Source organism: Fundulus heteroclitus, chromosome 23 (genome assembly GCF_011125445.2).
Source record: "Fundulus heteroclitus isolate FHET01 chromosome 23, MU-UCD_Fhet_4.1, whole genome shotgun sequence".
In the NCBI taxonomy this organism is placed as follows: Eukaryota; Metazoa; Chordata; class Actinopteri; order Cyprinodontiformes; family Fundulidae; genus Fundulus; species Fundulus heteroclitus.
Genome location: NC_046383.1, coordinates 23,908,679 through 23,933,189, shown reverse-complemented (window position 1 = coordinate 23,933,189; position 24,511 = coordinate 23,908,679). Strand labels below are relative to the sequence as shown.

The window sequence follows — 24,511 nt, the reverse complement described above, 5'->3', positions numbered from 1 at the left end:
ATGTAGCGTAACATTTCTGTTTTAGATGTAATTTTATTGGTCATGTACTAAAAATCAAAACTGAAATGTGTATTTTTTTATTTTTTTTTATTGAGCCGCTCCAGTAAGGCCTAAAATAAACGCGACAACCAGGAAGTGGTTGCATAATTAATAGGACAGGTACCGCACCGTGACCAGTTAGGTGGGATTTGTCCACGTGGAGGTCGGACAAGGAAGTGTTTCGGTCGCCAGGGGAACGATTGTGGGACCGACCGCAGCTCAGCGGGAGCACACCGGTCAGGATGGCGCTGCGGGCCGCTGCAGGTCGCTTGCTGTATATCCAGAGGACTCGTTTAAAGGTAAATGTTTTTCTACCGCTTCGTTTTCCAAGATTCCGCTGTTACTCATAGCCAGCTTGCTTTAAAATGGGCTGAGCGTCAGACCTGTGCGCTACTTCCGGGTATTGCTGCACTAATAGAAATGTGGCGAATGGCAGTAATAAAGGGGCTCCGTTAGTAGTTTAAGTGCGGGAGTACCCATAAAAATCGCTGCTGGTGTGTACCCCAAAGGGAGGTGGTTGCTCTTTTACGCTTATCTCACCCAACTCGAAAGTGTGTAGCATACGCCCACCGCTGAGTGGCGCTGTTTAGTCTAAGCTGCAATGCCTTTTTTGTTTGCCATCCAACCCATCATGTGTGTTTAACCGAAGTGATTTGTCTCACCTGTTGTAGGTGAAACCCTTTGAAACTCAGCTCGCTGTCCGATTCAAGGCGACCTGTCCCGTTGAAGTGAGCCACCTGGATCACTTGGTGCTGACGGTGAAAAGTGTGCCAGACACGATCAACTTTTACACGTCAGTTCTCGGAATGGAGGTTATCACTTTCAAGGTGTGTGATACTTCATTAAACCTCATTACAAAGCAAGATTGCATAATAGAATAAATTTTTTATATATATATATATATATATATATATATATATATATATATATATATATATTATTTTTTATTTTTTTTACCACCACCATTGATTGATTTTATTCAGATTTCATGTGACAAGCCAACACAAACTAGTGCATAGTTGTGAAGTGGAAAATAACATGCAATAACTAATGTGCAATTCTATTTAATACACTGTGCAATAATCCTGAAAGAAGTGACTTCTGCTGCTACCACACCGAATATATGTCAGTACACACACGTATAAGCCACAGCGAATGTACAGAAGACATCCTCGGCCTTATTTCTTTTTGTATTTTTTTTTTTTTTTTTTTTTTTTCTTACCTACTCCTTTTAATCCATGGTATAATGAGGACACACTGTATATATTTGATGCACCTCATCCTACTTGACTCCTCCTTCCTATGACTGATTACTAAGCCCATGTGACATGTGAATTTCTCCAATGTGAGATCAATAAAGCCTGTCTTATCTTATCTTATAAGAATCCACAAGAATCCATCTTGTCCCGCTCCCACCCAACCGTTCGTGGCCGACCCAAAACAATTCGGCCAGTCACGTTGCAGTATTATGTTTTAAGGCGGGACATACCAGCTGTGACGAAAGCAAGAGGTGGCAAGCCCCGGGCCGAACCAAAATAAACATGGCAGCGCAGGGGGACGCACGCATAGCTGCTGCTATCACATATGTTTGGTCAGCATCTTCCATTGTGACGAGGGTCAAGATCCAGAAAAGCTCGCTTTGACTAGCATAAACCTGTTGTGGTTTCTCATGCCACCTGCTGCTTACTACGTTTTCATTTGATACCGTGATTGGCTAAAACCAACATTTGGTAGGCGACGCTAGGTGTCGCTTCTCCCAATCATCTCGGAAAGCTCTGCTGAATGTCCCTCCTTTCCTCGAACTGATTAGATGGGAACGGACCCAGGTTGATAATGTGCAGAACGGAGAGTGCTACACATTATCAATCTGGCTGGCCAGGTTATTAAAGAGCCACAAATGGCTCCACAGCCGATGGTTGCAGACCCCTGCTCTAGCTCATTAAATCCCACTACAATATATCTTTTTTAATTTTATGTAATATGTCAACACGTGAAACAGTTCAAGGCCAAAAGCACTTTTTGAAAATAATGGAAGTACATTTTTGCTGTATTGAATCAGTAGCAGTTAAGTTGTATTATATCAGAAACAGCCACTAGAGGGCAGACTTTGATTCTGTTTCCAATGATGGCATCCTTTCCCTTTGGAGTTATTTTGTTATTTCTATATTAACATTTCTATATCTCCTATTTTAATATTTTTTTTCCAGGGGAACCGTAAAGCTCTGGGTTTTGGGGAGCAAAAGTTTAACCTTCATCAGTTGGGCCAAGAGTTTGAACCAAAAGCTAAGCATCCAACCTCAGGCTCTGCAGACCTCTGTCTCGTCACCAAAACCCCTCTGACTGTTGTAGCCGCCCATCTGAAGGTACTCCTAGCACAGAGAGACTGATATCTGCTCCATTTAACTTTTTATGTAACCTCTTGTTACTCTTTGGAGACTAAATTAATACTCAGTGCAATTTCATGTCTTTGCAGGTCTGTGGTGTTGAGATTGAAGAGGGACCAGTGCAGAGGAGTGGAGCTATGGGACCCATCACCTCAGTTTACTTCAGAGATCCAGACCACAATCTCATTGAAGTGTCAAACTACAGCCCGTCTGCTCCAGATAGCTCCTCTTAAGCCTTTGAGCACCTAAAAGTGTGCTGTCAACACAGAACGGATGCTATAGCTATGAAAGGTTTAATCCAAAGTGACTTATTAAAACAATTTGTTCACGGTTCAGAGAGGGTTGACAACATCAGCTGGGATTAAAATCTCATATTATTTTGTTGTTCCAGTAAAAAGAAAAATGTTTTGAGAAAATTCTGTATGTTGTGTTTATTTCTAGGCTATAAAATGGTGTCATTGTTAGGAGCGGTGTCTTGTTGCCGGTCCTGGGTTAGACACCCGACCAGGCCCGTTCTGCTTGCATATTCTCTCCTTTCATGCAGGATTTCTCTTCACGTACTCCTGCTTCCTTCCACTGTCCAAAAACTTTTGGACAACTGTTAGGTCAACTGGTCTGTCTATATTGCCCTATTGAGTGCGTGTCTGTGAAGAGCTGGAGACCTGTCCAGAGTTTACCCTGACTCCTGGCCATAGATTTCTAAAGAATGCCACTGCTTGTTTCTTACCTAGCTCGACAACTAATGGATAGTTATGTTAGTATATTGGTAGTACATAATTCAGAACTGAAATACAGTTTAAATACATTATAAGATCTTTTATTTATTTTTTTACTAAAGAAGTTGTGCTGTATGACCTGAATAGGCCTCATAATTGTAAGATTTTTAGCTGTAAATACAAACCAACAGTAATTGCCTGCTGACAAAAGGGGCTGATCTTCATCCCAAATAGAGACGAGAAAGACCTCAGACAACGACAGGTGGAATTAGAATATCTATCTATCTATCTATCTATCTATCTATCTATCTATCTGTCTGTCTGTCTGTCTGTCTGTCTGTGGGTGTGTGAAAAATGCAGTTTAGCTACTAAAAGTAGCACAGGTTGACCTAGATACTTATACTTGCATACAGTAATATTTCTATGGTTAGACTGGTTATTCTAATCACTAAGTTGACATCAGAAGAAATCATCTTATCTGACTCGGATTGTTTCTCATAAATATCAGCTTTACGACGTTTTAAGCCAGATGGTTTTCCATTTACTACAAGTAACCGGTCTCTGAATGAGCGAATCCGCACCACATGGTGGCGGTAAGGAGCTCATTAATGACACACAAAGAAGAAGGATGTGTAGATATATACCAGAGTTTAAAATGTACGTTTCTTAAAGAATATCAAATCATCAATCTAGTTTTCACAGCAGAAATGGTGCAGTATACTGAGCTTACAGTGGCTAGAGGAGGTTAGACCAGACAGGTGGTGGTATGCACAGATTCCAAAGCAGTTTTAGAAAGTATTCAGGGAAAAGGAAATATTAGGAAAGATTTAGTATTATAAATTCAGCACAGTCTATTTAGATTATATAGGGGTGGCATTGATATTTGGTTATGTTGGGTAGCAGCACATGATCGAAGGTGTAAAAGGCAATGAGAAGGCAGATAAATTAGCAAAAAAGGGCTTTAAAGGGGGCAATAACGATTACAATTCCTTTAGGGGAAGGGAAATCATTTACGAGTAAATAAATGGGAAAAAAGGTGAAATGAAGATAAGAAAGGAAGAAGATTATATAAAGTACAAAAGTCAGTATTAATGAGAGAAACAGAAGGGAAGAAATAATAATGATCATATTAAGTGTAGGTCATACCTATTTAAATGACAATTTATATTTAATTGGGAGGGAAAATAATGATAAATGTGAAGGATGTGGAGAGTAAGAAAATGTACGACACGTATTGATGAACTGTAAAACATATGAACCTGAAAGGGAGAAACTGAGAAGAATTGTTGGGAGGACAGGTCAAGAATGGAGTCTTAAAGGAATATTGGGGCGTAAAGGAAACATAATGGATATTTACAAAATAAATAATTATTTATTTATCTTCAGAATGCAAAATAAAAAAATAGAGCTTGATTGACGTAAATAAATGTTGCTACACACTCTTGTGCAGTAGGTGGCGGTATGAACCTTAAAGTTGCTTGCGATCCGCCATAACAGAAACGAAGAAGAAGAAGGAGGAGGTGAACAACATGGCGGTGATGGCGTTTTGACCAAAACACATAGAGCGACCATCGAAGAGAGGCGAAATACGAGAGAACCGTCACCTACAAACACATCTTTGGTTCTTACTAACGTAAGTAAGCCGTACGCCATCTTGAAAAGAGGTTTCACGAATATCAGTCCGAGTCGTAAACATGTTGGCAAGCTCAGCTCCTGCTCTGCTCTGAGTAAACCTTCAGCGCCGGACCGACACGAACCGTGGATCAAACAGCTGGAGAACCATTTTGTCTGTTCTGTGTGTAGGTGGTTTAGCGAGAAGACATCCAGCCATGGCCGAGGAGACCACCGCCAGCACGGAGGGCATCGTGGGTCTGGATGAACCCAAGAAGATGACCAGGGAGGACTGGAGGAAGAAGAAGGAGCTGGAGGAGCAGAGGAAGCTGGGAAACGCTCCAGCCGAGGTGGACGAAGAGGGAAAGTAAGTCCACCTGATCAGGCCTAACATTATGACCACTGGTGGGTGAGGTGGTTACCGCTGGTGGTTAATTTTTCCATGACAGCTGGTCGTGAGTGGGGAGTCTATCCTCAAAGCTGTTAGAACCAGGAAAAAAATCACAGAAAGACACAGCCGCTGCCTCTCAGTCTCTCTAGACCTTCATAAGCACATTCAATTCTGAAGTTCATGGTTGGGCAATTAGAAAAAAACAAAACACTTGGTTTGGTTAGTGGAGACGTTTGGAAAATCACTAAGCACTTCAGTCTGAGCAAACACCTAATCAGTCTTCAAGCATGGTGGTGGAGGGGAATGGTTTGGCCTTGTTTTAGGAACCTTGCAGTCACTGAGTCACTCCCCAAAATACTAAAGTACTCTAGATTCAAGTCTGAGGATTTGTGTTCAACAACTACAATCTCCAACAAAAAACAACAACAATATGCTAGTGACCCAGTCAGAGTCCAGACGTCATCCTGATGAGGTGCATTAATGGGACCTTAAGAGCTGTGCAGAAGCAAACACATGCAAACCTCCCAATAAACTGTTACCGTGTTGTGCAGAAAAGAGGGACTCAATGATTTGCTTAGAGACTGTTAAAGTCATACAGAAAGTGTTCAGGTTTTTTTTTTCGTATACCAGGTACCAGAACTCTCTGTAGTGTTTCCTTCATAACTGAACATCAGTCTTCATATTTTATGTTTTTGAGCTGCATGTGCTAAACTTTTTTTTACTTTCTAATGACTATAGTTGCTCAGTTATATTGTCTTTTAATTTGAGCTTTCACTGGTAAGAGGATGACACCAAAGCATGGCCGGACGATGATTCAAAACCAATATATATCAATCGATAATGTGAAGGGTAAAGGGTCAGTAAAAAGTTTAATAGAATAAGTTTTCCTCCCTTTTGCATTCTGGTCATGTAGTCATTACATCCTCCCCACCAATCACAAACACAGACCCAGGAACGCTGCTTCACCAAGTCCCGCCCCCTCAGAGAGTTCAGAGAGCATGTGTTTTTTTTTCTTTTTTAAAAACTTGCAATTTTGGTAAAAAAAAAAAAAATGCCGGTAGAATAAAGGGTTGAGTTTGAATTCAGTGTTTGTTTGTTTTTTTTATCTAAAAAGAAGTAGTTAAGCAACAGCGTAAAATGGCCAACGGTGGACTTAAATATAAGTTTAGAATATTTTGATATTTGACGATGTCGATCAATATGATTTCAATTTTATTGGTATTCTTTATATATATATATATATATATATATATATATATATATATATATATATATATATATATATATATATATATATATATATATATAAAATCATCCAGCCCTACACCAAACCCAATGTGCCTTCTCAGTCATCACCCCACCTCCTTCCCTTCTTCCGTCTCTGTGTTTCTCAAGTTTAGCGGTAATAAAACATGAGGTTTCTCTCGTTGGTACAGCATCACTTCGCTCCAAAGCAGAGAGCTTTCTCATATCAGTAACTCGTCTATTTCCTCTTGAGACTGAATGCTTCTGTCTTCCACAGCTCACATGGTTGTGTCTTTCGGTGTGTTTTCTGCCATTTGAATAAACGGTATCTTCCCGTCTTTCAGATAGTTACTCCTTCAGACTGTTTTGGTTTAATTTGGATCTAAAACCTACTGTCTCTGTCATGCCAGAACTACTTCAGCTGAATAGCTTTACACCTATCCTTCCACAACTTTACTGGCTGCATATTATGTATCAAATTTGCCTGTTCCCCTCTAAGGCCACCCATAAACCTCCTTCATAGTTCAGATGATCTACACCTGTATTGCGCTCTCAGGTACTCATCTGCTCACCGTTCCTCTTCTCGACTCTCACGGGAAGTCGAGCGTTCAGCATCCCACATCTGCAAGTCGCTATCACCAAATATCCACAACACAGACTCTGAAAACGAATCAGTTTAAAGTTGCAAAAGCAGTTACATTTTGTTGGCCTTTTCAAAATACAATTCATTAACTTTTTTTTATATTTCTGCTATCGTTTGTAGAGGGACCTCAAGTGTTTTTTTGAAAGATGCTCATAAATCGAATGTATTATGATTAACTGTGGGTGCTTTTTCTTCCCACCAGGGACATAAACCCTCACATCCCTCAGTACATTTCATCAGTGCCGTGGTACATCGACCCGTCCAAGAGGCCCACGCTAAAGCATCAGAGACCCCAGGATGAAAAGCAGCCGCAGTTCTCAACCATTGGGGAGTGGTACAAAAGAGGAGTGCAGGAGGCAAGTATGAGTCGGATACCTAATGTTCATTTAGGCCTCACAAACTGTTTGTTTTATATTTGTTTATGTGTCTTTGGACTTCACACAGAATGCGATTACCACTAAATACCGCAAAGGCGCTTGTGAGAACTGTGGGGCTATGACACACAAGAAAAAAGACTGTATGGAGGTAAAAAAAACTAGAGGCTTCTTTTGACTACTTTTTGTTGTTAAAGAAAATGGAGATTGAAATGTTCTTTGTGTTTTTTCCTCAGCGACCCAGACGAGTTGGAGCCAAATTCACCGGAACGGCGATAGCTCCGGATGAACACTCTCAGGTCCAGCTCGCTTTGGACTATGATGGAAAGCGGGATCGCTGGAATGGGTACGACCCCGAGGAGCATCAGCGCATTGTCGAGGAGTACAGCAAAGTAGATTTGGTAAGGAGCAAATGAGTAAAAGAAGCATTTTTCTTTAAAACTCAGGAACTTACTCCTGCTTTTGAGAAGAGACAAGTACTTTGTTGCTTTCAAAGATGGCCTTGGACTATATTAGCATCAAATATTGAAACATCGCCTTGTCTGAGCATTCATAGTCCTTAGCTGTTAATAGCAAAATGGATTGTGTTTATTACAATTTTATTTTTATATTACAAATATGAATGATGCTTATTCGAGTCTATTCTTGGTTGAACTCCCTTTAAATGCATCTAGAACTGCAAGTCTATTGGGGCAGATGTCTCCAACCTTTTAATACATCTTTTTGCAAAATGGCTCAGGTTTAGTCAGCCTGGATAGGGAGCATCAGCAAACGGTAACTTTCACTGGTGTTAAAATCTAATCGAAATGCAACATACATTAACTACTTTATGAAATAATGTATGAATTTCTATACGTTGCCTCAATCCACACTATGTGCATCTAATTTTACCCAAAACATAGTAATCAGAGGCACACACATTGAACGAGGTGAATAAGTCAAAGTGTGTGGTAATCAGGCAACTAGTGCAACAGTTTCTGAGAAAAAAAATTGGATTAAAAACAATACGTATTGTATTTATATCCAGCTTTGTAATCCAGAGTGGAATCAGCAGCAGTTTTGCGTTGTGAAAACAGAGCAGGTCTCCTCTGCTCTCTTTGCTCTGATTTCATGCAGGGCGTTCAGGAAAAAGATTTTGCTGCTTTCACGTGAAGCTGCTAAATCGCCAAAAACACAGAGAAAAGTCACTAGATTTGTTTCTAGTCACGTTTGTGAGTAAAAGTAACTAGAGAGGTCTGAGAAGTCCTCTGATATAGTAACAGAGTCGCTAAGTTGGCCCCACTGGCTGGACTGTCGTCTCTAGTTCTCCTTCTCTACTGAGAGCAGCGCAGCGCCCAGTAGCTTCAGACACTGGCAGCTTCGCAGCGACACACACAGGAGCCGGAGGGGTTGGTTTTTCTTTCAAAATAAAGTACATTTTAACATTTTAAACTCTGATTATGATTAGAATAAGTGCACAAAATATGCAGTATTGTGCCATATCACATGCTTTACATTGTATTAACATTTTTTTTAATTAATTCTGAAGATACATTAAATACATTTCTCAGATACGTTTGTAAACCATGCATAAAATCACCATAAAATACATTCAAAAAGTCCAAGGGGTAGGAATACACTTTGAGACGTGCACACAAACTGACACGTCTTTTTTTCAGGAACGCTGTTGTCTTGCTAGTCTCTTTTCTCCCCTCTGTTATTCACAAATGTTTTTTGCTTGTCAGGCCAAAAGGACGTTGAAGGCTCAGAAACTCCAGGATGAGTTGGCTTCTGGAAAATTAGAGCAGGCTGTAAGTGATTACATACATGAGTTTTGTTATGTGTTGTCAATCGTAATGATTTACAAAATGTCTTTGTTTTTATTTGTTTTTTTTCTTTTGGTTCTCTGCACAGGAGCGAGAATACGACAGCGAAGACGAGGACGAGGACAAGTATGCAGATGACATCGACATGCCGGGTCAGAACTTTGACTCCAAGCGACGCATCACAGTGAGGAATCTGCGTATCCGAGAGGACACGGCTAAAGTAAGAGGCAGAAGAACTGAAGAAGAGCTGTCATTTACGCCCTTAAGGTCCACGCTTGAAGAAGTCAAGTAGGTAAAGTTAAAGCTTCAAACTCAGAAGTTTTGATCCGCTGAACTTTGCGTCTCTGTCACTCGCAGTACTTGAGAAATCTGGATCCAAACTCGGCGTACTACGATCCAAAGACCCGAGCTATGAGAGAGAACCCGTACTCCAACACCGGCATGAACCCCGACGAGTAAGTGCTGCTCTCCGTTTCCCCCGAACAACAACCCGCCTGTCCCGGGCTCCCGCTCAAAGCAGTGTCAAACCGCTCTGTCCTGCAGGGTGAACTACGCCGGAGACAACTTTGCTCGCTACACCGGGGACACAATCTCCATGGCTCAAACACAGCGTAAGTCCAACGCTGTTCCCCTCCGTTCAGCGCCACGACTCCTCCTGCTTAATGCTGTAAAAAAGGCGCCTGGTGCTTTGAAAATCTCAGACCACCTCAGGGGGAATGTGACCGCAGGAGTTAATTTAAGATAATCTAGACTTTATTGATCTCACAGTGGAGAAGTTCACATGTCACATCGGCTCAGTAATCCAAACCAGGTGCCAAAAGGAGGAAAATGTGCATGAGATATACAGTGTGTCCACATATATACAGTGGATCGAGGAAAAAAAGAGATTTAAGGTGACTTATATACAAATGGATTTGACGTTGTACATTAAAGTGGTACCAGGTAAAGAACAACATGGAGGTAGTGAGATAACTATAACAGCTGAAATCTCTTATTTAACAGGATTATTGCACAGGGTATTAAATAGTTACATTACTTATTGCACAAGTTAATACAGTTATAGTGCAGCATTGTAAAGTCTGATGGCAGCAGGGATGAATGATCTGCGGTAGCGCTCCTTTTTACAAACAGCGTGTATAAACGTATAATAACATAAAAAAGGGAAGGGCCGCTCACATTTATTACGCCTCACATCTAGAGATGCAACATTCCACCAGCGAATGAAACGAGTAAAATTTGCCTGATTTTTATTTATTTTTATTTTTTTTCTGGACCTTGAGGCCTGGTTCAGAGGACGTCCGGCTGTGACTCGAAGCTGGAGGTGTTCTGAGTCCTGTAATGATTGTTGCTCTGTGGTGACAGTGTTCGCCTGGGAGGCTTACGAGAGAGGCTCCGAGGTCCACCTTCAGGCTGACCCCACCAAACTGGAGCTGCTTCATCGGTCCTTCAAAGTCAAAAAGGAGGACTTTAAAGAGCAACAGCGAGAGGGCATCCTGGAGAAGGTACGGACTTGTTAGTCGAAAATCTCTTTCATAATATTTGGGTTTTTCCTGGATTATTTCCTGCTTTTCTGTACGAGTGCAACAGCAGCTAAAGTTTTGTCTCAAAGGTAGAGCTGACACATAGAGCTGATATATGAGGCTATAGTCCTCTGGGCCGCTGACTTGGGCTAACTGCAGGTCTTCTCTCCGCCCTTCTTCCTGTATAAAGCTAAAAAAAAATCCTAAACAAGATATATTTATTTGAAAATGTATAAACTAAAAGAATCTTCCCACTCCTGCATTTTCTTTGTGTGCCATCAGTACGGAGGCGAGGAGCACCTGGACGCACCGCCGCGGGAGTTGCTTTTGGCGCAGACTGAGGACTACGTGGAGTACTCCCGCCACGGCGCGGTGCTGAAGGGACTGGAGAAGGCCGTCGCCCGCTCCAAATACGAGGAGGATGTCCTCATCAACAACCACACTGTGAGGACCGTAGAGAAATGGCTGCTTTTAATGACGGGCTGTTTAGTTTTTTTTCCCCACCCAACACTATTCTTCAACATTTTATTTTATTTATTTATTTGACAGGGACAGCGTACATTAATTAGCATTGCTGCAAATGCACCAGAATTAGCCAAAAGGCTATTTTTCATCTGTTGTCCCTGGACAGATTTTAAAATTGTCTACCTAAAAAACACACCAGTAAGAATTTTACAGTGAACAATACAAATATAAAAAGAGATAAAACAGATATAACTCTTAAAATCTTGTTGACAAATACGGAATTCATGTTCGCTAGACTACAAATTAAAAAAATAAAAATAATTCTACTATATATATGCACAGCAGAGACACAAGTGGCAGCGTGGCTTGGTTTGTGGAAGACATTTAATTAACTCTGACATGTCTGACGTGTTATAACACAGTTTTTTAGATGCTTTTTGAAGCATTTTATGTTGTGACTGTTCTGAGGGACAGAGTTCACTCCTAAGCTGCCGTGACTGCAAAGACTCTTTGACTAAAAGCACTTTTACGCAGAGGAACAATACATTCTCCTCTGGCCGACCCTAGTGACAGACCATGGATGATTTTGTAAAACAGACAGAAGTTTGAATACCATTTTCCCAGCTTAAAAGCTTATGCTTTAGTAAAATTGCACAATGGTGATATTTTGATGTTTTTTTTTCTCATCCAGAATTTAGATTGTCTCTTTGTAAAAGACTCTAAAGGTTTTGGTGTTGTTTTATTTGCCTGTGTCCAGGTTGTAAGACAGTAGGTGATGTGGGACAGACCCATACTGTACATGAACATTTTAGCTGCCTGAAGTGACAAGTGTGATCTTATGAAACGGAAATGTGCGATATTAAATTTGACTAAAAGCATTTGTTTGATTTCTTTGTAGTGCATATGGGGCTCCTACTGGAAGGATGGCTACTGGGGATACAAGTGCTGCCACTCAATGGTCAAACAGAGTTACTGCACGGGACAAACAGGAATTCAAACGGTAAGTAATGATGCAATAAGTTGTATTTCAGTAATTTACATCAACCTGAAACTCTCCTATATAAACTACTCACATGTGGATATGTTTGTGTTTAAGTGCTTATTTAAAGGGATCCATGCACAGTTGTAACAATAGACTTTATTTGCATCTGTTTTAGATGCAACAACAATACACTAAAAATACTGTATTGTCTGGTCGTCGGTCCGGTGTTGTGTCCGTGATTTCACTTTTGGTACCGGCGGCAGTGTCCTTGTACCTTCGTTATTTAAAAGGGCTTCCTAGGTGGCGCCTGTCTCTGATGTTTCTCCCTGTGTCTTTTGCTCGTCAGGTGGGCAGGTTTAGGCGCTTTATGAATAAAAATAGTCGGCACGGCAGTTTTTTTTTATAGCTTGTGACGTTACTAACGCCCACCTGTTAGCTCCTTGATAAATTTTGTTGGTAAAAATGACTCTAAATCTTCTGGAGAGAAGTGTTGAGAGCACAAACATGTGGGAGGCGATGAAGACTCACCTCACTTTTTCTGTCACTTTTTGTTTTGAAATTACAGCCATCAGTGACACTGTGTGGCGTTGTCTAAATTAACACCAGTCAAACGCAATACCATTCAAAAAAAAAAAAAAAAATCAACTCTGATAACTATAGGTCCCAGTCCAGTAGGACCTAACCGTGTCATCATCCCAGCATGCATTGCACATGTGATTAAAGAATGCCCTCCTCCATGAGTGAAAAATATTACAAAGGATATGCATTTTTTTTAAGTAATTGAGTTTTTATGTATCACATACGTCATTTTTCAAGTTAATGGGAAAATTACAACATATTTAGGCCAACATGTTTAACTGATCATGAGGGATCCATGATTACGTAGTTGGTTAATTTTGATGATTATGTCTTACAGCTAATGAAAACACAAATTAAGTTTCTCAGAAAATGTAAATATATCACATAATTTTCTTATACAGAAATTAGGGCTGGGCGATAAATTTACAGGTTTTTTTTTTTTTTAATGTTTGGAAAATCAGGATTTTATTTTGCCAATGGACTCACTGGGCTTCTATGGAGAGAATAGCTTGCAATCCTGAATATTTGTTTAGAGAAACATATTGTAAATATGATATATATTTATATATAAACCATAATATGAGGCACTTTTATTTTTTTAAGTTAGTTTGAAATTACACAAGTGAAGTGAAACCTGTTCTTAGCTCATTGTGTAAAACCACTAGCGGCAAACATGTTGTTTTACCAGCGTGTTTCACAGCTTGTATTTGGTTGCAGTTTGAATTGAGGTCAAATCCCAGATGATATACTCGACATAAAAGCAAGTTTTTAAGATAATTCCTTTCATTTCTTATTGTGAAACAAAAAGGAGGGGAAAACTGATTAATCAGATTTGGTATAATAAAATCAGAGATTTTATTTTTAAACCATATTGCATATTGTTATTTTATGGGAGATGCACTCATTGGGGTGATTGCTGACTGGAAACTTGTCCAGCAGTTTGCAAACTTCTGAAAAAAATGAGTGGAAGGAAAAAAAAAACTGCACAAGCAACATAAATAACCGCAGCTTGGAGAATATTTTGAAGCAAAGCCCACCAGAGAGGCATTCACAAGGAGTCTAGTGTGGCTGCACTCCGTGCTTTAAGAACCAAAGCACTAAATACATCCAGGCCATGGACTGAAACGGTTGTATTCCTCGTGAAAATGTGTTGATGTGTTGAGATGCACCGATTTACGTATTAGTTTCTCGCAGTGATGTTTTATTTCCTTTAAACAGCAGAGCACTTCAGACTGCACTCCGTTTGAGGAGGGCTTGCAGGAGCCCCTGGAAGAGGAACAGCCAAAGACTCTGCTGGAAGTAAGCGCCCAAATGGATATAAGAGTTAGCGTTTGGTGACGTTATACCATACAGGGCCTGATCTAATTTTAGGTCAACCGTTATGAATTATACTGCAAGTTTCTTTCTGTTGCCAATTTTAAAAAAAAATTTTTTTTTTTCACTGTCAGATTCATCAAGACAAGATGAAAGAGAAGAAGAAGAAAAAGAAGAATAAAAAGAACAAGAAGCACAGCTCGGACAGCAGTGACTCTGAGGATGAAGAAAAGAAGAAGGAGAAGCTGAAGAAGGTGCGCGTTTGTTGCCGATGAATGTTTTTTTGGTGTCTGCGATTTGGCTTTTTATCTGTGACTGAGCTCTGCTCCTCCTATATCCACCCAGGCGCTGGAAGCAGAGGACAAGCGAGTGAAGCACGTCGACGCGTTGATGCAGATAGACGAGAGGAAGAGGCCCTACTACAGCCTGCAGGAGGTCAAGGCGCCGACTGAGGAGGAGATGGAGGCCTTCCGCATGAAGCGCTGCCGGCCGGATGATCCCATGGCTTCCTTCCTGGGACAGTGACCTTATGCCATTCCCTGTTGATCATCCTTAATGTTCTGCAAGGACTCTAGCAGAGTTGCAGCCACGTTGGATCACAAATGCTAAAGCAACCCTGTACTTAGCTTGCAAATATCTGACATGGGTCATTTCTCTCTGTTTTTGTGTTTTTTCCTAATTTCTCAATTTATTTACTTCTCTGGATTTTACAGCTAAAAGCAGAATTTCTTCCACAAGAATAATATGTATTTTACCATAAACATTGTTTGATGTAGTTTTTTCCTATGTTGTCTAGAAACTTTAGACTGATTTGTACTATTTTGTACAAATCAGTTTAAAAGGTAAAATTTTGATGAGGAGAAACGAAAATTAAAACATCAACCTGCATTGTGTGGATTTATCCTTCATACTTGTAATTAGAAAAAACAGTTTTGGAAATGATCTAGTGCTGTCACAACATGCTTAGAGTAGGTCCGTTAAAGCTTAACACCCACACTGATAGGTCAGATATTGTCTTGCGGGATTTGGCTGTAACGTTTTAATAAGTCACAGTAAAATGTTGTACACTTCGTAACATTTTACAGTTCAGGATGTTATAAAAATCGTCTGTTCTTTTGGAGGATCTGAAATATTGTCAATCTAACTTAAAATGTAAAAAAAAAAAAAACTAAAACATATTCCCCACTGTCATTTCTAAACAAAAACTAAATAATCAATCAAATTTTATCATCAATTACAATTTGCATTGCAATTGAAAAATCAGTTCCAGTACAACCGTCCATCACATACACTGAAACAGTTTGGGGAAACGATTGAACGAATGAATTAAGCCCAAATGGGGAAAAAAAGAAACTATAAAAAATGAAGTACCAATTTCAGTCCTTGATCACTGGTCTTCTGCACATTTTGAGCGTTTCCCAACGATTTGGTCTCTAGCAGAACTTGATGATGGAGATAAATCAGTCAGTGATGTAGATGGGCATCCAACACTTTTATCAAAGCTTTAATGACTAACAGTTCATGGACCTCTCAGTTATGCACGGTATGCTGCTTTTTGTTTTTCTCTGCCTTGGTCTCCTCTGTCCTAAAGACAGACTTACAGATATCTTGAAGTGTGTCTGAACATATATTTGCTGATCAAAGTTGTACTGCCACAGTCATTTTAGGTGGGAGGTAGATCGACTATGATGGACTCCTTAGTACCTTCCTGGATGTCGTCTGAAACCAAGCACTAATAGACTTTGAGATTTTCTTGGGATCATGTGATGCCAGGGTTTCAGTCTCCCCACACACAGGATGTCCTATTTTTGCACCAGGATAACCTTGAACCAATCTTTCCCTCTGCACAAGACACACCAGATCATCATTAAGCCACTGCCATGCCTCACTGTAGACATGGTGAAGCTACCGCCCCCTGTAGGCGGTTAAGATGAGATAAGATAGGCTTTATTGATCTCACATTGGAGAAATTCACATGTCACATCGGCTCAATAATCAGAAGAAGGTGCCAAAGTAGGACAAGGTGCATCGGTTATATACAGTGTGTCCTTGTTTGTACAGTGGATCAAAAAAAAAAAAATAGATAGGAAAAATAAGAATTAAAATAGAAATAAGGCAGAGGATGTCTTATGTACATTCATGGTGACTTATATACATGTGTATTGACATATATTCAGGTGTAATAGCAGCAGAAGTCACTTCTTTCAGGATTATTACACAGGTTATAGCACAGTGTATTAAATAGGATTGCACATTAGTTATTGCACGTTGGTTATTATAGTTATAGTGCAGCATTGTATAATCTGATAGCAGCAGGGATGAATGACCTGTGGTAACGCTCATTTTTACAGACAGGATGTTTAAGTCTAGACGGCTAAGTTATGTCTAAGTTAGACGGCTCTGCGCCCTGGCTGGTCCTTTGACCTGGGGAAGCGGTCACACATGGAATACATATTTAGTAGGAAATTAATCAACAAACAGAAACAATAAAACTTTAAATCTAAACAAGCCAGATAAATGGTGCAGACCAGTACTGAGGCATAAACTGGGAAGAGAGAGCCCAGAATGCTGGTCACATGAGTAATTATAGAAGCCAATCTCCTTCTCCACACTCCTCCCATTGTCGTCAGTAGAAAACATTTCACCATCGGGTACTATCGGCCAGATTGTGGAATAACATGGAGTCCAACACTAAGTGTACATGCTGCCCCGAGATAACTGACCGTTTCCTTTATCAGTCCCTTTGTCCATATCTATGTATGTCACATCTTAGATGTGACATACATAGATGCCTGTGAATCATCTGCTCTTTTCCCAATAACTACTTTCAGCAGCTCCAACAACCTGTAGCTTCTTGTAATATCTAACAGTTGTTTTCAGTGAGTGCTTCAGTCTTCCCTTCCAGGCATAAGGTGGATTCAGAGGCCCTAAACGTTCTGGTTTTAATTCAGTGCTCCATGAAACAGAATCCCAAAACCTCTTTGGGCTTTTTCTGTTTTATGCTAATTGTGGCTGACTGCTCCTTGTGGTTGTGGGTCAGTAAGGGTGGAAAGTCCTGGGAGTTCTGGTACGGGAGCCCTCAGCGTTTAATAAACACCTTACTGTGCCAAACCGAATGTCTTTTGCAGTAAATTGAGGGTTTTTGGCCACCTGCAACCTCAGGAATCTGATAGCAGCATTGTTAGCTTCCTGTTTCTGGCACGCCTAGGTTGTGAAGCCATTATTCCTTTAAGTCCAAACAAACCACTGAAGTCTTCTTTCAACTGTATACCCAGCAGCATTCAGGAACCTTTGCTTTCTTTTTGTATCCTTGTCCTTGTTTGTTCAGGGTGATGATCTCCTCTGAACACACTGCAAAAACAGAACTAAAAATAAGTTAAAATTTTCTTGAAATGAGTGTATTTGTACTTTATTTGAGCAGGTAAATAAGATAATCTCCCAGTGGAATAAGATTTTTGCACTTAAAATAGGAACAACTCATCTCCATCAACTTATTTCAAGTGCTTTATGTCTAAATATCTTATTTTAGGGGTAAAATTACTCACAGATAACTAAAAATAGGATTTAGTGTTGAATTTGAGCAAATTTCCTGTAACGTCAGTTTAAACAATTTAAGATGTGTATTTTGTTTACTGGAAACTCTTGACCAATTAGGAATTTTGCATACAAGCTTTATTTTTTAGTGCGGGTTGGATCATTAGTGTGTGTCTTGTAACTGGCGGATTGCTGGTGCGATCCCTCGCTCCAGCCGTTTCAGTCGTTGTGTCCTTGGGCAAAGACACTTCACCCACATTGCCTGTTGGCGGTGGTCAGAGGGCCCGATGGCGAAGTTGTGTGGCAGCCTCGCTGCCCCAGGGCAGCTGTGGCTACAAACCTAGCTCACCACCGTCAAGGTGTAAATGACTTACCGTAGTTTAAAGCACTTTAAGGTCGTCAGACTACTTAAAGCGCTACAGAAGTACCATTTTACCATTTTTGATTCACCAACATGACAGACCACTATTGTCAAAAGGAATGTCAGTAAAAGACACTTTATCCACACAGTAAATCTCTCATTGTGATCTCAAACATGCTGGACTCATGTCGTCTCCTCTCACAAACTCCTACAAGTGCTTCTTTTTAACCTCTTGTTCTTTCATGACATCAACACAAACAAGTTTAATAATAATCATGCTGCCTTTTACTCAGTTCTGCACAGCACGTTGCACCGCTGAGTCTCCCGTACATGTCCCACACGTTTCTCGCTCGTTGTCAGTGTAATCCTTGTGAACTGTCTTGAATTTAATGACATCATGCCAGAAGTATTTTCTGGGCCCAGCTGTTGCATAAACAGGGTGGATGTTTTGGACTCTGGTTCTGTGGGTTGAGCAGCTCTCTGCTTAGCTTCTCTTGGAGGACGATTAAATCAACGGTTTACTCAACATTTATGAAAGGAAGCTGCTGCGCCTTAATGCTGATTAAAAAAAGAGAGGCAAAGCTGAAAAATGACCCGGGGACATGCCTTCTCAACCGGTGAGTTGTTTCTTTGTCTTTTTGAAGCTGCCGACGTGCTCCATTTGTCAAACTTGCTTTGCACAACAGCTACTGCAGAGCAATTAAATAATAGACTCATAGTTCCCACAGAGGATCTAAAAGCAACCGCACCTTTGAAATGAGCATTTTCTTGTTTTTAACAGTGGTAGATAAATAGATTCTGTCATTTGGTTCCCAGTCCTAGAACATCTAGTTAATTTCATGTTTTTCCTCCTTGGATGCAAAACCCCAAATCAAATGTAAAAGCTTCAACAGTTCCTGTCCCCCATCTTGTCATGCCTCTGCAGTGGCCACCGTGCTCCAGATGTGGGTGAGCTTGTGCTTGCTCTCAGCTGCCATCTGCCAGTCAACAAATTTCTCATCAAAGAGAGGTCGTAATTTCACCATCCATTCCTCCCAGCTGCTTTGCAGTCTGCCTGGCCCAGCGGGGCCGCCGGGACACCCAGGAGCTCCTGGACCCCCTGGCTCCATGGGCCCTATGGGTCGGCCAGGGTTGGATGGTCCAGACGGAAACGATGGAGAAAAGGGGGAAAAGGGAGATGCAGGTAATCCTTAGTAATCATCTATCAGGGTTAATCTGACGACTCAATGATGATTTCTACATGCCAGCTTTAAAATAAAAATCTGGTTAAGCATTATTAAACCTCATTAAATACGTCTCAGCAAGTCTTAAAGATTTGCTGCATAAATCTTTGAGACTCCAAATGTTAGGCATGTTTTGGGTTCAGGGGCACAGGATCCATATTTGACCAGACTAGATTGTGGAGGCTTTGGTACAAACACAATTCTTAAAGCAAACTCAACTGAAAAAGTCTTTAATTTTAATGTCTTAAATTGTTTCTAATTGCATCAAAATCTTTCTAAAGGAAATGTTGCATATCCTAATTTGCTTGGCGGGAAACCCTGTTCTTGTTTAGGATTTGCAGGCACACTGTTTCTATTTACAGAGAATTTTCTTAAATCCCCACTGGTCCAAATATAAATGCTTACACTCTCGATTAATATTTGGTTTAATATCTCTCACCTCGACAACAACCGGCCATCAACTAGATTATTTGAGCAGACCTCTTGGTTTTTAGGCACGGACATAACATTCCTGACATTGGGTCAGGAGGACCTTCAAAAGCTCACTTTTTTACTTCTTTATCCACCCCACAACTAGTTCTGGGGTTAATTTATGGTCACCGACCTGTTGGAATACCCGGTTGGGTGTCTCAGAAGAATATTTATGATATTAAACAACAACCCAGAAGCCACCAGGATGCAAACCTTTCTCAAACTAGAATGTGTTGGGACACGAGTTCTTCTGCCTCCATAGACAAGCCGAATGTCTTCTGGAGTAAAATAAAAAGTATCGTCATATGGGACTGAGGCTGAACAAAGTGAGGCTTTCAGACCTAATAACATAGTACACCTGTCGTGAAAGGTGGTGGTGGTAGCAGCATCATGGTCAGGATCTCAATTGCTCCCAGTAGTACTGCCGCATTACACAACATTAATGAAAAAGATAAAGAAGACAAACTTTATCCAAATTTATTGACTCCACTTCAAAGCAACAGCTAACCTGCGGATACTTTCACACAATTTGATGTTACAGCCGGACAAAGATCCCAAACACTAAAAAAAAAACTGCTTTGGGGTTGGAGAAAGCATGCAAACATTAAGCTTCTGGACTGGCCCCAACCTCGACTCTGTTAGGAGTGAATAGATTATGCTTTAAAGTTGCATCTGGGTCGGAAAACAACCGGTTTAATTAGCCCTACCTTTCCCATGACAAAGAGAAATATCCAACCACACCATCACCAGAAGCTTGTTGTGACTACAAAATGTGTCTATCTCTGCAGCCTGGTAAGGGGGAATGTCTCTAAACATATAGGTGGGTGGATGTGAGTAAACTCATCATATTGACCTTGTGTGGATCATAGAAAACATAACAAAATCAGACTTGTGCAACAAATTCTTGATGTAAAATTTTAATTTAAAAGTGGTGCATTGTGCTTTCATTCCCCCTTTCCCTGCTTCCCAGATTAGTCTTAGATGAGATGCCTTCCCCCTGCAAATGCAGTCATGTAGAAATCATGACCGATAAAAACAAGTGATTATGGGTTTATATGCAACCTACAGTATCAAGACGCTTAAGTTATTTTTTTAATTACTGTACATCCGCAGTCTGTATTGTTGGGATTTTATGTGACAGAAAAAAACAACAAAGTAGTGCATAATTGGGAAGCGAAAACAGATAAAACTCTGAAAATGGGTATGCAGCAGTCTATGGTAACTTTAGAGGAGCTGCAGTGATCCACAGCTCAGGTGGGAGCACTTCTCTATACAACTGTTAGTCATACATGCCACAAATCTGACCAGAATGGAAGAGCGGCAGGAAGAAAACGATTGCTGAAAGAAAACCACAGTACGTCCTGTTTGCAGTTAACACAGCCAGAGGACGGAAAACACGTGGGAGACAGCGTCGTCAGAATCAAACATTTGATCCTAAACGCAAAACGCCATGTGGGGTGGAAAACTAAACACTGCACACGAGCCCTCTTTGAAACATGGTGGTGACAGCATAATGCTTCAGGAAGCTTTTACTTCAGCAGCGACGGAGCGGATGTGAAGACGGATGGAGGAGAAGCGTGACAGAGAAGCTGTTAGAGGCTTGAGCCTGGGGTGGAGGTTCACCTTCCAGCAGGACCCAGAGCACACATGGTCAGAGCTGCAGCCACAGGCCTAGGAATGCAGCACATTCAGTCAAAGTTCAGGTCTAAACCCAATAGAGAATCTGTGGCAAAACTGCAAATTGGATTTTTTTTTTTTTTTTACATGATTGAGTTTGAACTACATTACAAAGAAGAGCGAGCAAAACATCAGCTTCCAGATGTGCAACGCTGATAGAGACAGAATCCAAAGACCTCTGGTTCTACGAAGGGTTTCACTCGCTCAATACAAATCTATGCCACACGTTACAGAGTTGGTTAGTGTTTTTTAGAAAAATGTCCAAGTGGGATTTTCCTTCCTCTTCAAAAGTAGGCAGTAATTAGTGTTGGTCTATCACACAAAATCCCAATAAATTACGTTCAAGTGTGTTGTTGTGGCAGCGTGAAAACAGTACTGAGGATAGGAGTACTGCAAGGTTCTGTTAATTAAGGATTAATCTTAATTGAGAATTAGAAGAAGTAGCTCAAACATTTGTGTTTTGAAAAGTAAAATCAAAAACTAAATTCAAAAAGGGCCCGAATGTTTTTGCATGGAGCACTACCTTTGCATCTTTCCCATTCCCAGTGGATCTTGTATTGTCTTGTCTCATCAGGTGATCCGGGGAGAACCGGGAACCCTGGCAAGCCAGGCGTGAAAGGCCGGGACGGCGCTTTTGGTAAGGCGGGACCTCGGGGTCTGAAGGGGGCGCGTGGAGCACCAGGCGTGGCAGGAGGACAGGGACAGAAAGGAGAGCTGGGTGACGGGGGCCAACAAGGAGCTCCTGGTGGCTGTAACTGCGGCACTGCGGCTCGGTCGGCCTTCTCCGTTGCCGTGACAAAGAGTTATCCAAAGGAGCGACTGCCAATCCGTTTCAGCCGGATCCTGCTGAACGAAGGGAATCACTACAACGCCAGCAGCGGCAAGTTTGTCTGTGAGATCCCTGGGGTGTATTATTTCACCTACGACATAACGCTGGCCAACAAGCACCTGGCTATAGGTCTGGTGCATAACGGTCAGTACAAGATCAAGACATTTGACGCCAACACGGGGAACCATGACGTGGCGTCGGGCTCCACTATTCTCCAACTGAAGCAGTCAGACCAGGTGTGGCTGCAGATCTTCTACTCAGAGCAGAACGGACTCTTCTTTGACCCCTTCTGGACAGACAGCACCTTCACTGGGTTTCTGATTTACGCTGACCAGGAGTTTCTCAGTGAGGCGGATCAAAAGGCAAACGCTCAGGACGACAGTTGACATTGTGATGCATTAAGCCAGTTTTTATCAGCTGACTTGTGATAGGTGAAAATAAAGCACCTCACAATTACTAACTGCACTTGTAAAAGAGATGTTGACACCAGGGGGCGCACAAGTAAAGAAAAAAAAGGAATGAATGAGGAGAAAACAAAGGTTTTGTGACTGCAATAGTAAAGTGTTCAACTTCAGTTAAGTTGGCCACATGTGTCTGGGTACATTAATCATTTTTAATTTCTATTTAGAGCCAACTACTGTAATTAGTCCCCCACCCACTTTTTTTTTTGTCTTTTTACAAAACTGTGCAGTCTTGGGGGACATTATAAATACTTGCTTTTAAATAAAAAAAAATGTAAACACAAGCTATTGATGCACAAGCAATGAGGAAATCTAAACAAAACAACATGCAGCTTAAGTCTAGTTTATGAATCAAACAGTGGTAAAAAAAAAAGTATCTAAGATAACAATCCACAAGCATTATATGTAGTAGATCTGGGTATTTAAAGTAATAATTCAAAGAGCACATGAGACACACATTGGATCTTATTAGTCTTTATCGTCGATTTTTTTGTATTATATAATTCTTGAGCTACACTAGTTATAGACCCTGGACCAAAAGAGTGAATATAATCAAAAGATCGTGTAGTATTAGGCTGTTCTTTGAATCACACACGTGGTCAGGTATAACCTAAAACTGTTATAAGTTTTGCATTTTTTTACTTAAGAGATTTGATGTTAACTGAAACAAAAAGTGCAAACGTATGATCTAAGCGCCATTTTAAATGAGTTTCATTAAGGATGATCCTAATGGGAGCCACTTGATGCCTCATGTCAATGATAACAATCTGTAAAGCAGTCTTGGGGTTTGAAAGTCTCAACTGTAATTAATGGTGTAGAAAGCTGCCAAGAAACATGCAGGTGAGGACTTATAAGGAGTATTTTGAGTGGAAATGAATTTATGTCAAGATGGGAATTCAGTGAAGTCTTATGTGATTTGCTTCGGTTAGAACTTTAATCAAGTTAAAGAAAACAGAAACATGACAAGAATTCATATTGATTTTTAAGATTGGACCAAAAATTCACACAAAAGTTTAATACTAACTTCATACTTGCTCAGTTTGTTCACATTAATTCATCATTGCAATATAATTCGCACCTGCTGAAATCCTTTATGCCTAAAATTTGCTGTACATCTTTTTTGATGTTATAGTACAATATTGATTAATAACGAAAGTTTGAAATAAAATGTAGTATTTTAGAAAATTTTGCTACATTGGATCTTTGTAAATCATACAGTTACAACCGTACTGTAATTCACTAATGAATTACCGTACAACCAAATATATATATATATATTTTTTCATATTTCTGTCCGCCATGAAATAATTTAGACTGTCTCATTCCTAACATTTTGACTGATTAACCCACACTGCAAGTCAACTTTAACCAATTAGGGGTACAAAACGTAATTAGCCCTACCCGGTGCAACCTTAACTTTGGGCCTTTAGGGAAAATAATTCAATAAAAAAGTAAATTATGAAGTGATTAATGAGACGTACCACGAAGTGATAAGAAAAGTATTTAAAAATCAATAAATTCTTTCTTGAATATATCATAAGTTAAATGCACTCTGGCATATTTTTTCACTATTGATCAAAAGGTTATATATATATTAATTTGCCCATTTTATGGGGGTCTGCAGATCGAAAACCATAAAATAAATATATATTTTTTTGACTATAACAAATTCAACTTGTAAATGATGATTTTGTGATTTAATTTTTTAGCCATCCATTTATTAAAATATTTTTATATTTTATAATTGCAAATAATTATTAGTATTTTTTTTACTTGTCATATATTCATAGATCTATCTAATTATTGAATTGTGGCCCTTTTGAACCTCCGTCTTGTAGAGCAGGACACATGAAATAATTAAATACATATTGATTTTTTTTATGATTT

The 24,511-nt window shown here is 40.2% G+C and overlaps 3 protein-coding genes across 4 annotated transcripts; all 3 read left to right on the top strand.

Annotated features, from left to right (window-relative positions):
* The first annotated feature begins 169 nt into the window (after positions 1 to 169).
* glod5 (glyoxalase domain containing 5) lies at positions 170 to 2,839 on the top strand. The gene is made up of 4 exons (XM_012855047.3): positions 170 to 338; positions 711 to 866; positions 2,247 to 2,402; positions 2,513 to 2,839. Exons 1-4 carry the CDS (start codon positions 282 to 284, stop codon positions 2,654 to 2,656), a joined length of 513 nt encoding a protein of 170 aa, XP_012710501.2. The 5' UTR covers positions 170 to 281; the 3' UTR covers positions 2,657 to 2,839.
* Positions 2,840 to 4,630: 1,791 nt separating this feature from the next.
* On the top strand, positions 4,631 to 15,007 carry slu7 (SLU7 homolog, splicing factor). Of its 2 annotated transcripts, none has more exons than XM_012854927.3 (15): positions 4,631 to 4,772; positions 4,943 to 5,117; positions 7,232 to 7,385; positions 7,474 to 7,554; positions 7,640 to 7,804; positions 9,128 to 9,193; positions 9,297 to 9,428; positions 9,566 to 9,663; positions 9,752 to 9,819; positions 10,571 to 10,710; positions 11,011 to 11,172; positions 12,092 to 12,193; positions 13,976 to 14,053; positions 14,203 to 14,322; positions 14,414 to 15,007. In XM_012854927.3, exons 2-15 carry the CDS (start codon positions 4,969 to 4,971, stop codon positions 14,591 to 14,593), a joined length of 1,695 nt encoding a protein of 564 aa, XP_012710381.1. In that variant the 5' UTR covers positions 4,631 to 4,772; positions 4,943 to 4,968; the 3' UTR covers positions 14,594 to 15,007. The 2 variants fall into 2 exon arrangements, with proteins under 2 accessions (XP_012710381.1, XP_012710315.1); XM_012854861.3 differs by having other exon boundaries at positions 13,973 to 14,053.
* A 3,400-nt stretch (positions 15,008 to 18,407) lies between these two features.
* Positions 18,408 to 22,725, top strand: c1qtnf2 (C1q and TNF related 2). Its single transcript, XM_012864936.3, has 3 exons — positions 18,408 to 18,580; positions 18,889 to 19,146; positions 21,909 to 22,725. Exons 1-3 carry the CDS (start codon positions 18,553 to 18,555, stop codon positions 22,547 to 22,549), a joined length of 927 nt encoding a protein of 308 aa, XP_012720390.2. The 5' UTR covers positions 18,408 to 18,552; the 3' UTR covers positions 22,550 to 22,725.
* Positions 22,726 to 24,511: the final 1,786 nt, after the last annotated feature.

Coding starts and splice junctions, on each gene's coding strand:
- glod5 (XM_012855047.3), top strand. CDS start 282: ATGGCGCTGCGGGCCGCTGCAGGTCGCTTGCTGTATATCCAGAGGACT. Junction 339..710: donor TCCAGAGGACTCGTTTAAAG/GTAAATGTTTTT, acceptor CACCTGTTGTAG/GTGAAACCCTTTGAAACTCA. Junction 867..2,246: donor TGGAGGTTATCACTTTCAAG/GTGTGTGATACT, acceptor TTTTTTTTCCAG/GGGAACCGTAAAGCTCTGGG.
- slu7 (XM_012854861.3), top strand. CDS start 4,969: ATGGCCGAGGAGACCACCGCCAGCACGGAGGGCATCGTGGGTCTGGAT. Junction 9,820..10,570: donor CTCCATGGCTCAAACACAGC/GTAAGTCCAACG, acceptor CTGTGGTGACAG/TGTTCGCCTGGGAGGCTTAC. Junction 10,711..11,010: donor GAGAGGGCATCCTGGAGAAG/GTACGGACTTGT, acceptor GTGTGCCATCAG/TACGGAGGCGAGGAGCACCT.
- c1qtnf2 (XM_012864936.3), top strand. CDS start 18,553: ATGACCCGGGGACATGCCTTCTCAACCG. Junction 18,581..18,888: donor GGGACATGCCTTCTCAACCG/GTGAGTTGTTTC, acceptor ATGCCTCTGCAG/TGGCCACCGTGCTCCAGATG. Junction 19,147..21,908: donor GGGGGAAAAGGGAGATGCAG/GTAATCCTTAGT, acceptor TTGTCTCATCAG/GTGATCCGGGGAGAACCGGG.